Below are 16508 nucleotides of genomic sequence, written 5' to 3'. Positions count from 1 at the left end.
TTAATTAAAATGATCTGTGCCATTGTTAGTTTTGTGATTTCATTTTCTCACCTATTACGTATCAAAGGTCCAGCGTGACTTTTGTAAGAGGAGGTCACATGTTCCCTGCCTTCCAGAGGGAACCAATGAAGAAAACCTGACTGATGAGAAGAAAGAGTACAGGTGCAACAAGTGTGCATAGTTCAGATATTTAGCTAAAATGTACATTGTATAATGATTTTGTTAAGAGAAGTATTTTGGTTTTCTTCCTATAACACAGCTGAAATATAAATGAGAAGTGTCATATTACTGTACATTTCAGTAAAGAAAAAAATGTGTTAACCATGAATATGTTCAGATGCTTGGTTTTTAAAAATTGTTGAAATGAAAATTTAAATGTTCTTGTTTATATATCTTGATACAATAATAAAGGTTTTATATTTTGAAAAATACCTCTCTATAGTTAGGCTCACATTTACAATGGAGATTTCACAATGGTAACAAATTGTGAAAGGGCATCAATCATCTATAAAAGTTTGCTACCTCTGAACTTTCTCATGCTGTGTTCTGGAGTTGATGCCCTGTCACATTCATAGCAAATTGCGACAGAGGTACCCCCTTGGTCATACTTTGCTACCCCTGGACCAGAATGGGTTGAAAGTTGAGAGGAGAAACTGGAGGCACTGAAGGTGATGTGATTTTCCCAAGGTTACACAGCAAGTCAGTGGAAATCCTAGCTCTCAGTTCCCTGCACTTTTCTGCAGAATCTCAATTTATAAACTTTCTGGATTCCCGTTGTAAGCTCTCCAAAGGCCTGTTTAATTTAATCCGTCTGGTATACTCCCCAGATGTATTTCCAGCATCAGCCATTACCTGGCACGTTCATCAGCTGAAACGCTCATCTTTCCAAAGCTTGTGTGCATTTGGTTTTGTGCTGAGTCGGAGAAGCCAGATGAAAGTAGGGCGTGTGACTGGGCTGGGCATGTGCAGAGCTGAGCCAAAAGTTCTGGGACCAATGGAGAGATCTGTGTGATACTTGTTTATATCACCTTCTGTCACCTGCAGTATTCAGCATCAGTTCTCCTCCTAATGTAAATAGCAGGGTAGGTTTGTTTATTTTGCTAGGCTGCTTCGTTGGCTCATTTGTTTGTTCGTGGGTGAAGCCTGAACCTCTAAAGAACTAGTCACCTCACCAAAAACACCACATCTGTTTTTAAATAGAACTCTTTGCTTCCCCACTAAGGATTATCTGAGTTTGAGATCCTCAGTAGCAACAGTTATAATCATCCTATGTCAGGTGAGCACTTTACTTCAGAAAAGCAGACTTTGACTCCCTCAGGGAACTGATGGGCAGGATCCCCTGGGAGAATAACATGAGGGGGAAATGAGTCCAGGAGAGCTGGGTGTATTTTAAAGAATGCTTATTGAGGTTGCAGGAACAAACCATCCTGATGTGTAGAAAGAATAGTAAATATGGCAGGCGACCAGCTTGGCTCAATAGTGAAATCCTTGCTGGTCTTAAACACAAAAAAGAAGCTTACAAGAAGTGGAAGATTGGACAAATGACCAGGGAGGAGTATAAAAGTATTGCTCAGGCATGCAGGAGTGAAATCAGGAAGGCCAAATCACACTTGGAGTTGCAGCTAGCAAGAGATGTTAAGAGTAACAAGAAGGGTTTCTTCAGGTATGTTAGCAACAAGAAGAAAGTCAAGGAAAGTGTGGGCCCCTTACTGAATGAGGGAGGCAACCCAGTGACAGAGGATGTGGAAAAAGCTAATGTACTCAATGATTTTTTTTGCCTCTGTCTTCACAGAAAAGGTCAGCTCCCAGACTGCTGCACTGGGCAGCACAGCATGGGGAGGAGGTGACCAGCCCTCTGTGGAGAAAGAAGTGGTTCGGGACTATTTAGAAAAGCTGGACGAGCACAAGTCCATGGGGCCGGATGCGCTGCATCCGAGGGTGCTAAAGGAGTTGGTAGATGTGATTGCAGAGCCATTGGCCATTATCTTTGAAAACTCATGGCGATCGGGGGAGGTCCCAGATGACTGGAAAAAGGCTAATGTAGTGCCCATCTTTAAAAAAGGGAAGAAGGAGGATCTGGGAAACTACAGGCCAGTCAGCCTCACCTCAGTCCCTGGAAAAATCATGGAGCAGGTCCTCAAGGAATCAATTCTGAAGCACTTAGAGAAGAGGAAAGTGATCAGGAACAGTCAGCATGGATTCACCAAGGGCAAGTCATGCCTGACTAACCTAATTGCCTTCTATGAGGAGATAACTGGCTCTGTGAATGAGGGGAAAGCAGCGGATGTGTTATTCCTTGACTTTAGCAAAGCTTTTGATACTGTCTCCCACAGTATTCTTGCCACCAAGTTAAAGAAGTTTGGGCTGGATGAATGGACTATACGGTGGATAGAAAGCTGGCTAGATCATCAGACTCAACGGGTATTGATCAATGGCTCCATGTCTAGTTGGCAGCCTGTTTCAAGCGGAGTGCCCCAAGGGTCGGTCCTGGGGCCGGTTTTGTTCAATATCTTCATTAATGATCTGGAGGATGGTGTGGACTGCACTCTCAGCAAATTTGCAGATGACACCAAACTGGGAGGAGTGGTAGATATGCTGGAGGGTAGGGATAGGATACAGAGGGACCTAGACAAATTAGAGGATTGGGCCAAAAGAAACCTGATGAGGTTCAACAAGGACAAGTGCAGAGTCCTGCACTTAGGACAGAAGAATCTCATTCACTGTTACAGACCAGGGACCGAATGGCTAGGAAGCAGTTCTGCAGAAAAGGACCTGGGGGTTACAGTGAACGAGAAGCTGGATATGAGTCAACAGTGTGCCCTTGTTGCCAAGAAGGCTAACAGCATTTTGGGCTGTATAAGTAGGGGCATTGCCAGCAGATCGAGGGACGTGATCGTTGCCCTCTATTCGACATTGGTGAGGCCTCACCTGGAGTACTGTGTCCAGTTTTGGGCCCCACACTACAAGAAAGATATGGAAAAATTGGAAAGAGTCCAGCGGAGGGCAACAAAAATGATTAGGGGTCTGGAGCACATGACTTATGAGGAGAGGCTGAGGGAACTGGGATTGTTTAGTCTGCAAAAGAGAAGAACGAGAGGGGATTTGATAGCTGCTTTCAACTACCTGAAAGGGGGTTCCAAAGAGGATGGATCTAGACTGTTCTCAGTGGTACCTCATGACAGAACAAGGAGTAATGATCTCAAGTTGCAGTGGGGGAGGTCCAGGTTGGATATTAGGAAAAACTTTTTCACTAGGAGGGTGGTGAAGCACTGGAATGGGTTACCTAGGGAGGTGGTGGAATCTCCTTCCTTAGAGGTTTTTAAGGTCAGGCTTGACAAAGCCCTGGCTGGGATGATTTAGTTGGGATTTGGTCCTGCTTTGAGCAGGGGGTTGGACTAGATACCTCCTGAGGTCCCTTCCAACCCTGATATTCTATGATTCTATGATTTTACCAACAGCTCAGTTATGGCTCTCAATCTAGAGCAATGGTGTGGAGCAGGAGACAGTGGTACATCTTCAAGCAATGGTGGTAGGAGGGATGTTTGTGCTGGTGGACAAGCTCTTTCATCTCCAATGAGAGATTACCCCTGGAGCTTGCTGAAATCTACGCTCCCTTTGATCAGAACCTATTTCAGTCAAGGCAATAGGACAAGTGCATTGCTGCCTCTGCCTGCCTGCTGAGTTGATGAACTGTAATGGTCAGAGATCGCACCAGCATAGAAGTATATTAAAGGCGAACCCTAAGGAAATAGAGTTTAAATTAGCCTCCACATGTCCCATGTCCTGCTACAATGAAACCAACCCACAGGTCACTTGGACTGAAGTATCAATGTCAGGGTGCTACATCATTAGCACAAACAATGAGGAGTCCTTGTGGCACCTTAGAGAGTTACACAAAGGTGCTACCCCACCTCATTTATCACAACCCCCAAATGTGACCCACATGTCTCAGGTATGGGTACTGGGGTCATCGCCTAACCCACATACGAACAATCCAGCTAGAAGAACAGGAGTACTTGTGGCACCTTAGAGACTAACAAATTTATTAGAGCATAAGCTTTCGTGGACTACAGCCCACTTCTTCGGATGCATCCGAAGAAGTGGGCTGTAGTCCACGAAAGCTTATGCTCTAATAAATTTGTTAGTCTCTAAGGTGCCACAAGTACTCCTGTTCTTCTTTTTGCGGATACAGACTAACACGGCTGCTACTCTGAATCCAGCTAGAGTTTGCAGGGGCAGATGTTGCTGTTAAAAGAGTTGGAAGATGACAGTGACCTGATAGCCATTATCTAGAACAATTGTACACTCTATTCCCCCAATAGTCACTCCAACCTCAGACTTTCCTCCTTACAGTCCTACAGAAAAGCCTGGTGTAGTTGGAGGCAGGGACCCTCAGGCCCCTGGAGACCTGATTTGCTCAGCTATCAGGTGAATAAACAGGGAGCAACATGCCCATAACAAAAACTGTCAGGAAAAAAAAACAGAGCACTCTTGGATGTTTCTGGGGTATTGATAGCCCTGCACTCTGCTCACGTGCAGAGACAACATCACAGAATTATAAGTGAGCTGACAACATTTTTCTTGCAGCCTGTCAGAAAGTGTCCTCACAGCTTTGGGGCTATCACAATCATCAACTCTTATACAGTTTTACTGTAGCTTAGGAAAGTTGTAAGAGACAACAGTCTGTTACCCACTAACACTGTTTTATTGTCATATGACTTGAGAGATGTTAACAGGCCCCTTAACTCCTATGGCAGGAGACCATTCCAGTTGAACTACTTATGATAAGCAATCTATTCCAGCTTGTATTTAGTTGAGATACTCTGGGCAAGTCTACACTACAAACTTAAGTCAAACTAAGTTATGTCGGCATTCAGCCACCACAGTAATTTAATCAGTTTTACACGTCCACACTACGCTTCTTGTGTCAGCAGTGTGCATCCTCACCAGGAGCACTTGCACCAATTTAACTGCCAACGTGGGGCATTGTTGGATGGTTTCTGAAAGGCAGCAACAGTCGATGTAAGCAATGCAGTGTCTACACTGACACTGCATCGACCTAACGACAGATTTAGGCGCTACACCTCTCGCAGAGGTGGAATTAGGTCAATGTAGTGGGTGAGTTACATCGGTGGGAGCGACATTTTAGTGCAGACGCTTACAGAGTTAGGTTGACGTAAGCTGCCTTTCATCAACGTAACACTGTGGTGTAGACCAGACCTCTGGCTGATTGGTAGCAATCTGGCAGTGCAACTTTCCTCAGTGCAATCGACATTTGCTTCTTCCCTGTCAGTACAGCTCTCATGCTGGTGTCCCTGCTATGTATGGCTGGGGCAAGTTTGGCACAGATCCAGGAATGTGGCCTTGTGCAGCCAAACATTCTGCAGCCAGTGCTCATCATTACAAGCCTGCAGTACAATGTGATCCCACCAGTTGGTGCTTGTTTCTTGGGCTCAGAACTGATGTTCCAACAGGGATTTCCCTACATCCCCCCATGAGGGAGTACACCCCTCCCCCGAATTCCCCCTTCCCCCCCCAGTTTTGTGAACTAGTTACATGCCAATTTAGTGATTGTTTGGAAATCTGAATTGAAATGGAAACGTTAATACACACTTTAAAAACATATACAGTGTATGATCAAATATGTGTATCTGAAAAAGTATAAAAGATTTGAAAAGTATAACCATAGACTAGCTTCCTTCTACAGCTGTTGTTTTTTCTGACAATGTCAGTGCGTTCATTTCGGTGATGTTGGCCAAACTAATCATTTCAAATGATGATTTGTAAGCAAAGTCTATGAGCTCTCCCTGACAGCTAGTGATGAGTTGGCGCTGGGGGGAAAGGCTTCAGGACCAGATTGTGTTTACATTCACACCTAATCTCCCTAGTTGTCCAGCAAACAGAGCGGTGTTGCCCAAGGGATAGATTTTGGCTGGGGTTGGGTTACATATTACTTGAATCCGGGGTGACGTGGGGGATGAAATGTTGTTGTTCTGATTGTATGAGTAAATCATAAATAAATTACTGGAGAGGAATTTAACTCAGTAACTGACAAGTTGAAAGTAGCTGTTGAGTCACAGAGTATTGCAGGTAACGAAGCCCAGCTTATGCGAAGAAATTATCTGAGGTCACCATCGCCTGAAGAGCTCTCAGAACCTGAGAAGGAGAAAAAGGAGTTAGGAGAACTATGTTCAGAATAGTAGGATGAAAGTATTTAGAGCACTATCTTGCTGATCTGCACATTATAGCTCATACACAAGAAATGGCAGCTCCTCCACGTTTTTTGTAAGAAAGCATAGCGCCGAATATATAGAGGTCAGAGTATAGAGCAGAAATAATGTTGTAATCAAATCCCTTTTTGCTAAAGGGTGTTGCTTTTACAGACTGTATCTAGGAGTAACCCTCAGGAAATGCATTTCAAAGCAGGACAGGACTATAAAAGTGAGGAGCAAAAACTCTCTCTCTCTCACACACACACACACACACACACACACACACACACACACACACACACACCAACCAGCCCTTTGACTTGGGGAAGGGGAATCCTGACCTGAAAATTTGGTCAGCAATCTTGCTGGGAACTTGTGGGAAGAACTTTACCTTGAACCAAGCCTAGCATGTTAAGTTTTAGCTATTGGAAAGTGTTTTATCTTTATTTCTCTTGTGACCGTTTCTCACTTAACATCTGTCTCTTTGTACTTAAATAAACTTATTTCATTCTTTACTCAAAACTAATTCAGTGTTGTGTGTAAAATGAATTGTTTGTAACGCCAATTCAAGTGCCAAACTCTTGGCTATTGATCCCTTACAAGATCAATGGACCGCTAATACCTGGACAGTGCAGAACACACGTCCTTTGGGAGAATCCAGGACTAGGTATGTGTTGGGGTCACCCTGCAAGTGGTAACCAAGGCTGGTGGAAGCCAGAGGGTGACTGGAGTGTTGCTGGTGGGCTGCAGCTACACACAGCCACTCAGGGTGTGACCTGCAGGTTCTTGTGAGCCCAGGCTGGGAGTTACAGCAGCAAAGCACTGTGAGGCACCCGAGGTTGCAGAGCAGGCGGTGACACAGCCCCCATTGGGCTGAATTGCACCCCAGAATGTGATGGAGCCCCTGGGCTGAGTCAGGCCTGTGCAGAGCCACGTTGCCCCATGTAGAGTTTGGGGACAGATTGTGCCTCAGGGACCCTGCCTATACTGGGGTTTCCTCTGAAATTGTCCCCGCTGTGGGAAACACTGAATCAGCTGCTGCCCTGTTAGCTGCTGTGGGAAATTTTCCAGAAAAAAGGCCCAGTCTGTCCCGAAGGGGCCCAGCGTGCCGGATGCTCCTTGCTCATCGTGCTGTGGCGAGCCAAGCCCTGGGTCTGTGCAAAGGGGTGGGGACCACTGTTCATTCTCATTCGTGCACCGTTCGGGGTGCTGTGTCCCCCTGTGGGTGCCCAGGGCAGATGCCTTTGAGTAACTAACAGACCATGCCAGGCAGTGGCAGTCCCTTCTCCGTCCCTGTTGTTCCCCCACCCAATGCCTGTTCCAGTCCAGCCCCCAGCCAGCAAACACACCCCAGACTGAGGAGCATGAGGAGGAATCAGTGAGGAAGGGGGGAGGGGCGACAGTGAAAGTGCTGCAGCTGAAGACCACAGTAGGTGAACACACGAAAGTGATTGGAGATATAAATCCTGGGCTATTTAAGGAGTCCCCCTGCTACCGAACTTCCCATAGCTGCTCTGGACAGGAGCGGAGAACAGATGCACTAGGTTCCTGCGGGTCAGTAAGAGCAGGCAGGGAGGTTGCAGGGAAGGAGACGCAGGGGGCTGATCTCCCCTCTCTGGTTCTTTCCCTACCGATTCTCGTGTTTGTAGCAAGCCTTGATGCCAGCTGGATCTCGTTGATGGCTCTCAGCACCTCCACAGCCACCACCACTGCATAGGTCTCCTGGTAACTCTGAATCATCTTGTCAGTGAGCTCGATGGGATCTGCTTTCTCCAGCACGCCCTTCGGGATGTTATCGTATCCCTTCTGCAGCGGGATTTCATTCAGTTTAGATTTGAAATTCTTCAGCTGAGCTTCTCCCAGGTTAGCCAGGGTAGAGAGCAGGTGATCCCTCACCGTCTTGGGCATGCTGCCTTCACGGACGACTCCTGCGCTAGCTGCCAGGGGAGCAGAGAGCAAGTCAGGAAACAGCTTCTGTGCTGTCAAAGATTAACTGAGAAAGTGATTATTACAGGAAATCGGAGGGGCCCACAATACACTCCACACTGACTCTGACTCTCTGCTCTGTGGCATTTCCTGCTCTCTTCTCTGTCTGCCACAAAACCATCCCTTAACACTAGGCACAATTAATAAAAAGTAGCCAGAAATGTTTTCCAGTTTTGATTCTGCTATTCCTCAAAGTGATCTAGTGGGAATGGAATTTCAGCATCTGGAAAGATTGTTCCTCTCCCTGGCACGTAACACCACAGCTAAATCAACACTGAAGCTCTAGTAACATGTTTTTAACCATTTAGAGACATTGTCATCTAGCCTAGTTCTTATCAGGCACACATCAGATTGCAGCTCTTCTGCTGTCCTACCCACGAGTGCCTGGTCACACCTCCCATGCGGCATAACTCCAATCACATCAGTAGAGACTGGAAACATCCAGGCAACTACCCCTAGTGTCTCAGGTGTTGCTACCAGAGCAGAGACTTATGGGGCATTTTTGTTATTTTCCTGTTAATAATAGTCAGATTCTGGGATTTCCTTCTCAATCTATTTTATGTACAAGCATTGCTTCCCTCCCTGTGATATCTGAGCACCTCGCAGCCTGTGGTGTACTTCTCCCCACTGCTCTCCTGTGAGGCAGGGTAGGGAAAGTCTCCCCATTTTGCAGATGGGGTTCTCAAGCAGAGGGAGATGGGTTCTCATGGGAACTCTGTGGCAGAACTGGGAATTGAGCCCAGGTTGTCTGAGTCCCAGGTTAGCACCCTATCCATAGGGCCACCCTCTCTCCCACCACTGAAGAAAATAATTAATAAACCACACTGCCAGGACTCAATCATTACTGAAAAATTACTAAATCTCCTCCTCTGATTTCTATTGGAGAGGGGCTGCAGACAAACAGTCTGTAATGTTCCTGCCTCTCAGGGCACGTGGTGCCCCCTTCAGAGACGCTGGGAAATCAGCGCTCACGGCTGGATCTCTTAGACATCCTGGCTTGTGGCTGTGCAATGGAGCAAGCAGCAGCTTGGGCCTCCTGAGGGAGGGCTGAGCAGGTAGAGTCAGTGGCTCGGTCATGGGAAGAGTTGAGCAAATCAATAGTCTGAAGCTCAGGCCTGGCTGAGCACTGAGCAAATCAACCAGCCTCGGCTCAGGCCTCCTGGCCTAAGGGTTAGCGCTCGTCCAGCCCCGAGTGCAGGACCAAGGGTTGAGGGCCCTGCTCCATCGGGTCCCAGCACAGGGCCCTAGCAGTGACGGGGGATCCCATCGCCAGGCTGGAGGGGAAACATGGGTGTTGCTGCCTCACCTCCCGGCAACACAACTGTCCCAATGTCTCTTTTCCCTGGGCTACTTCCAATACTACCAGGCTGGCGGAAGCCAGAGGGTGACTGGAGTGTTGCTGGTGGGCTGCAGCTACACACAGCCACTCAGGGTGTGACCTGCAGGCTCTTGTGAGCCCAGGCTGGGAGTTACAGCAGCAAAGCACTGTGAGGCACCCGAGGTTGCAGTGCAGGAGGTGACACAGCCCCCATTGGGCTGAATTAGGGTTACCATATTTGCACAGTCAAAAAAGAGGACACGGGAGGGAGGAGCCCCGCCCTAGCCCCGCCCCGCCTCGCCCCCAATCACTCCCTCCAACCCCCTGACTGCTCCCCTCAGAACCCCCAACTCCCCCCTGCTCCTTGTCCCCTGACTGCCCCCTCCTGGGACCCCTGCCACTAACTGCCCCCCAGGACCCTGACTGCCCCGACCCTTATCCACACCCCCACCCCATATTCACACCCCCGCCCCCAGACAGACCCCGGGGACTCCCATGCCCTATCCAACTGCTCCCCGCCCCCTGACAGGACCCCCAGAACTCCCGACCCATCCAACCCCCTCTGCTCCCTGCCTGCCTCGAGCCCTCTCCACACCCCTGCCCCCCTGACAACCCTCCCAGAATCCCCGACCCATCTAACCCCCCCTGCTCCCTGTCCCTGACTGTCCCAACCCCTCTCCACACCCCTGCCCCCCCGACAGCCCCCCCAAACTCCCGACCCATCCAACCCCCCACTCCCTGTCCACCAACTAGGGCCGGCTTTAACAAGAGCCCAGGAATCGGGCTGCGCTCCGGCCGGAGTCGCGGGGTTTGAGGTCAGGCCGGAGGTGCTCGGCCGGGGCCGGGCCAGCCGCCCTGGGGCCCGAGCCGGGCCGGAGCCACTGGGGCCGGGGGTGCTCGGCCGGCGCCACTCGGCCAGAACTGGGGCCGGTGCCCCGGGGCCCGAACCGGGCGGAGCCGCTGGGGCCGGCCGGGGCCGGACTGGGCTGTGTTGGACCTCCCCGGAGCCCTCCTCCTCGCGTCCCCCCGCCCCAGCTTACCTGCCCTGCCCCTGCTTCTTTTCAGGCTTCCCGCGAAGATCTGATTGGCGGGAAGCAGGGGAGGGGCAGGAGCGCGGGGGGGGGGGCGGAGCATTCAGGGGAGGGGAGGAGGGGGAAGACAACTGCGGGGCCGGGGGCGTGCTAAGGCTGCAGAGGATGGGGGGAACCGAGAAGGGGCTTTGGCTGCCGAGCAGCGCCGCTTTTCGATCTATAAATAGCCAACCGGGGGAAATCCCAGACATTTTTAGATTTTTAGAAATCCCCCCTGGACGGCTATTTATAGATCGAAAAGCCGGACATGTCTGGGGAAATCCGGACGTATGGTAGCCCTAGCTGAATTGCACCCCAGAATGGGACAGAGCCCCTGGGCTGAGTCAGGCCTGTGCAGAGCCACGTTGCCCCATGTAGAGTTTGGGGACAGATTGTGCCTCAGGGACGCTGCCTATACTGGGGTTTCCTCTGAAATTGTCCCCGCTGTGGGAAACACTGAATCAGCTGCTGCCCTGTTAGCTGCCGTGGGAAATTTTCCAGAAAAAAGGCCCAGTCTGTCCCGAAGGGGCCCAGCATGCCGGATGCTCCCCCTCTTGTTGTGGTGTGGCCTGACACACCCTGGGTCTGTGCAAAGGGGATGGGGACCACTGTTCATTCTCATTCGTGCACCGTTCTGGGTGCTGTGTCCCCCCGTGGGTGCCCAGAGCATATGCCTCTGAGTAACTAACAGACCATGCCATGGAGTTTGGGTGCGGGCTCTGGGCTGGGGCAAGGGGTTGGGGTGCAGAAGCAGGTGCGGGCTAGGGCAGAGGGTTGGGGGGGCGGGAGTGGGGGCAGGAGATGGGCTCTGGGAGGGAGTTTGGGTGCAGAGTCTGGGCTGGGGCATGGGGTTGGGGTGCAGGAGAGGGTGAGGGGTGCAGCGCTTACCTCGGGCAGCTCCCAAAAGCGACCCGCACCCCCCTCTGACAGCAGCTCCTAGGCAGATGGCTGGAGGAGTCTCCACGTGCTGCTGCCCACAGTCACCACCCCTGCAGCTCCCATTGGGTGCAGTTTGCAGAGTCGGCACTCAGGGTGGGGGCAGCGTGCGGAGACCCCCACCCCACCCTCCACCAGGACGTGCTGGCAGCTTCCGGCACCTTACGGAAGCAAAGAGGGGAAGCAGGAAGCCACCTTAGCCCCTTTGTGCTGCCGGTGGCGGCGGCGGGGCCCCAGGCCCTTTTAAATTGCCTGGGTAAATTGCCTGGGGGCGGCCGGCGGGGCTGGAGGAGAGACCCGGCCCTGAAGTTTGGTGGAGCCAGGCCCCCATGCTCTCATTTTGGTGGAGCACAGGCACCACGGGCCCATACAACTCACTGCCCCTGATCCTGGGCTGTTTAAGGAGTCCCCAGCTACAGAACTTCCCATGGCTGCTCTGGACAGGAGCGGGGAACAGATGCGCTAGGTTCCTGCGGGTCAGTAAGAACAGGCAGGGAGGTTGCAGGGAAGGAGACGCAGGGGGCTGATCTCCCCTCCCAGGTTCTTTCCCTACCGATTCTCGTGTTTGTAGCAAGCCTTGATGCCAGCTGGCTCTCGTTGATGGCTCTCAGCACCTCCACAGCCACCACCACTGCATAGGTCTCCTGGTAACTCTGAATCATCTTGTCAGTGAGCTCGATGGGATCTGCTTTCTCCAGCACGCCCTTCGGGATGTTATCGTATCCCTCCGCCAGCGGGATTTCATTCAGTTTAGATTTGAAATTCTTCAGCTGAGCCTCTCCCAGGTTAGCCAGGGTAGAGAGCAGGTGATCCCTCACCGTCTTGGGCATGCTGCCTTCACGGACGACTCCTGCGCTAGCTGCCAGGGGAGCAGCGAGCAAGTCAGGAAACAGCTTCTGTGCTGTCAACGATTAACTGAGAAAGTGATTATTACAGGAAATGGGAGGGGCCAACAATACACTCCACACTGACTCTGACTCTCTGCTCTGTGGCATTTCCTGCTCTCTCCCCCGTCTCCCCCATTCCCATCCAGTGCCTTAACTCACCATCTCTTAATATCAGGCACACCTAATAAAAAGTGTCCAGCACCTCGCACACTGGGGTCCTGGGCCACGCCTGAGGCTCCTTGTGCTACCATAATACAGCACCCAGCACAGTGGGGTCCTGGACTGTGACTGGGGCTCCTAGGGGGTCACCACTAATGAGTTGTGTTGCTTCTTAATAGACCATCCCTGAAATAATCCAAGCCCCCCACCCCCGCCCAAGATACTGAGGCACCTAATACCCACTGAAATCCATGAGAGTCATGACCAGCAAACCTTGGTCAATCTGGGCCCAAGTGTCTGGTCTGAGGATTTTCCTGACAACATTTTTCTTGTTTTCTATATTATTTTTGTCTTCCCAAAGCCTGGCATTTTAATCACTAATATAACACCATGGGTAGGGGCGGGGCAGCATTGCCCCCACAACTGCATACAGCATCTACTCATCTGATCACAGTTATGCCTCATGGCTGGTGTGACCAGGCACACGTGGGTAGGGCAGCAGGGAAACTACAATCTCAGGTGTGCCTGGCACAGCTAGGCTAGATGCAAATGTCTCTAAATGGTTGAAAACAGGTTACTAGAGCTGCAATGCTGACCTACCTGTGGTGTTACGTGCTGGGGGAGGAACAATCTTTCCAGATGCTGAAATTCCATTCTCACTAGATCACTTTCAGGAATAGCAGAATAAAAACTGCAGATCAGTTTCCCCGAAGTTATTGCACTTCCTGGTTTGAGAAACTTTTAATTTCAGATCTGTATTGACTCATCTCTGTCCTTCAGAGAGGCCAACAGGTCAGACAGACAACTCAGGAGCCAGATGTGATCACCAACAGAGAACAGAAAGTAGGCACTGTTCTTTATCACATGAGATCTAAAAATAACCTAGAATAAAAATGCTTGGGTCAATCTTCAATTCTTGACTCAATTTTTACTCAGTCCTCATTCAGGCAAAACTTCCCTTGATGTCATTGAGAGTTTGCCAGAGGAGGAGTTGAGAAATGGGAATTAATTCCATGAACAGCAGATATCTGTTCAGGGTTTAGTCAGAGCTTTAATGATTGCAGCAGCAATGCAAATAGATAAACGAAAATAAAATAATTGACAACCCCTAGAAGTGTGATTTGCTGCTAATCTCAATCCCTCCTTTTATGTTTACCTCCCTCATATTCCAAAACGTTTGTGAGAATGCTGGTAGTAACGAGAGTGGCCAACTGGGACAAAGAACATTCGCCCTTTCTGATCATGGAAATACCAGCTGGGAGAGTTCTGTTATGTCTGTTCATTTGCACAGATCTTCTCAGGCAAACTGCAAGTGCCAACATTTTTCTGAAGTTAGGCGGTGTTGCCAGCTGTCACAACTGTATTACAAAAATCATGATATTTGGTGTTATTCTTAAAGCCCCAGTTCCTGGGGGTCATGTCATTATGCAAGAATTATAGTTTTCACTTAAGAAAAGTAAGTTCCTTGACCTCATAAGTACAGATACAAGACTGACAATTGACCTGAGAGTATCCTGGAGACTCAGAAACCAAAAGGCAAATAATAAAAAAAACCCTCACAAGTATTATTTTATTGTGAAATAACATTTTAAAGTCAATCGGATGATTTGGGGGTCTGACTCATGGTTCCTGAATGTTGGGGTGACAGCACTGAGCGGAGCTGATGTGTAAACGTACATAATCATTTCCATTTACTCTGTGTGTAACTATGACCATTTTAACAGAAGGGCTCATCAAATAACAGAAAAACCAATTAATCAAATAAAGTTATTTATGACAGACAGCAACCTTGGCCACATGAGGAACGTAGGCAATACCAATAGAATAGACCACCTTTGTCTACAGCCTGTGCTGTCTCTGTAGGTGGGAACTGCAGTTTTATACCTAGACACCATTCAATTATGTGTTATCCATAGGCGTAGTTTGGCATCTCTATTTGGTGGGGCAGCTCCAGCCAGGAGAACGGGGCTGTGTGTTGGAGCAAATTCCACGTGTCCAAGGCTGGGCCTGCCGTGGGGTCACAGTTGGCCCATGGTGCCAGACGCCTGCCCCAGTGTTTGTTCAGATCTCACACAGAGTCCTAGGGGGGATTTAACCAGGGCCATGGGGGGCTCAGTGGATGGCTAGCATGGGGCAGGGGAAAGGGGCATGGGTAAGGCTTGTTATTTTCTTCGCTGCTGCCTGGGGCTTCTCGCTGCCACTGGTGACGAGCTCCTCCTGCGCCCTCCTGCACCTGGCTGGGTGGCAGGGGCTAGCCGGCGAAGGAAGATGGGAAACACCGCCTCGTGCTGCATCTCCTCCAGCCCCAAGCTGCACAGGAATGCCCACTCCTGGCTGGAGTCCTGCTGCTCCGAGCCCGAGCTGAGCCACAAGGACTGCAACCAAGAGAACATAGATGGTAAGAGGGGTGGGGGTGAAGCACTGGAATGGATTCCCTAGGGAGGTGGTGGAATCTCCATCCTTAGAGGTTTGTAAGGCCCAGCTTGACAAAGCCCTGGCTGGGATGATTTAGTTGGCGTTGGTCGTGCTTTGAGCAGGGGGTTGGAGTAGATGACCTCTTCCAACTCTCATATTCTATGATTCTATGAAAAGAACCCTGGGACACAGACCAAAGCCCTTATCCTGCTGACACCTCAGAATCTGGACTCCCCCAGGCTCCATGGTGAGTGCCCCCATGGGAGGGACTGTGGCCCCATAAAGCTCTGGGACAGGGTGTCTTTGGGGCCTTTAGGGGATGAGGGCACGGTGCTGATCTTTCCATCCATTCAGCGTATCAGTCCTGGACAAGTTGTGATGGGTGGTGGAGGGGATTGAGCTGGCTATCCAGGCTTATGGAGCTCTGGGGCATTGAAGGAAGCATTGAGAGCATCAAAATACAAGTTCATCCAGGGCTCCATTTTCCCTAAGGCCAGCCCTGCCCATATAATCCTAAATTGATATGCAGCGTGGATGCTCAAGTGGAGCTTGGAAACACTGAGTTCACAAGCCCGGGTCCCACAGCCCTGAGTTTACAATGCAGTGTAGTGAGAGACAGGCCTGGTCTACACTATGAGTTTAGGTTGACTTTAGCAGCATTAAATCGAATTAAGCCTGGACACGTCCACACGACGAAGCCCTTTCTTTCGACTTAAAAGGGCCCTTTAAACCGGTTTCTTTACTCCACTTCCGACAAGGGGATTAGCGCTAAAATCGGCCTTAGCGGGTCGGAATTGGGGTAGTATGGATGGAATTCGACGTTATTGGCCTCCGGGAGCTATCCCACAGTGCTTCATTGTGACCGCTCTGGACAGCACTCTCAACTCAGATGCACTGACCAGGTAGACAGGAAAAGCCCCGCGAACTTTTGAATTTCATTTCCTGTTTGCCCAGCGTGGAGAGCACAGGTGACCACGCAGAGCTCATCAGCACAGGTAACCATGATGGAGTCCCAGGATCGCAAAAGAGCTCCAGCATGGACAGAACGGGCGGTACGGGATCTGCTCGCCATATGGGGAGACGAATCAGTACTAGCTGAACTCCGTAGCAGTAAACGAAATGGCAAAATATTAGTTAAGGTCTCAAAGGCCATGAAGGACCGAGGCCATAACAGGAACGCACAGCAGTGCCATGTGAAAATTAAGGAGCTAAGGCAAGCCTACCACAAAGTTCAGTATTCATGGCTTGTTCAGCCACAGCAGCATGAAATGGGCTCTAATGGGACCAGTCGTGTGGGGCTAGGGGACCCTTCTCCACTAGGACAGCAAGGAAACCTTCCAGATTCATCTCCATTGCAGGCTGTAGAACAGCCATGGGACAGTAACCGCTATGGGTCACTCACTTCTGGAGCACTGGATCCGATGTGGCCTAGTTGGTAAAAGTCCCATTCCTTGAACCTTTGAGCCAGTCAATCCCCACAACTCTGGGGCCAGATCCCGCTAAAGGGGAAAGGCCCAAATACCAT

General features: G+C 50.1%; 1 protein-coding gene across 1 annotated transcript; it reads right to left on the bottom strand.

Annotated features, from left to right (window-relative positions):
- Positions 1–4682: 4682 nt before the first annotated feature.
- On the bottom strand, positions 4683–12458 carry LOC101951356 (apoptosis-associated speck-like protein containing a CARD). Its single transcript, XM_005279366.4, has 3 exons — positions 12076–12458; positions 7844–8149; positions 4683–6156 (listed from the first exon to the last, which is right to left on the bottom strand). The coding sequence occupies exons 1-3, from the start codon at positions 12350–12352 to the stop codon at positions 6119–6121; spliced, it is 621 nt and encodes a 206-aa protein (XP_005279423.2). The 5' UTR covers positions 12353–12458; the 3' UTR covers positions 4683–6118.
- Positions 12459–16508: the final 4050 nt, after the last annotated feature.

This window comes from Chrysemys picta, chromosome 4, assembly GCF_011386835.1.
Source record: "Chrysemys picta bellii isolate R12L10 chromosome 4, ASM1138683v2, whole genome shotgun sequence".
Lineage (NCBI taxonomy): Eukaryota > Metazoa > Chordata > Testudines > Emydidae > Chrysemys > Chrysemys picta.
This window is presented reverse-complemented; position numbering and strand designations above follow the sequence as displayed.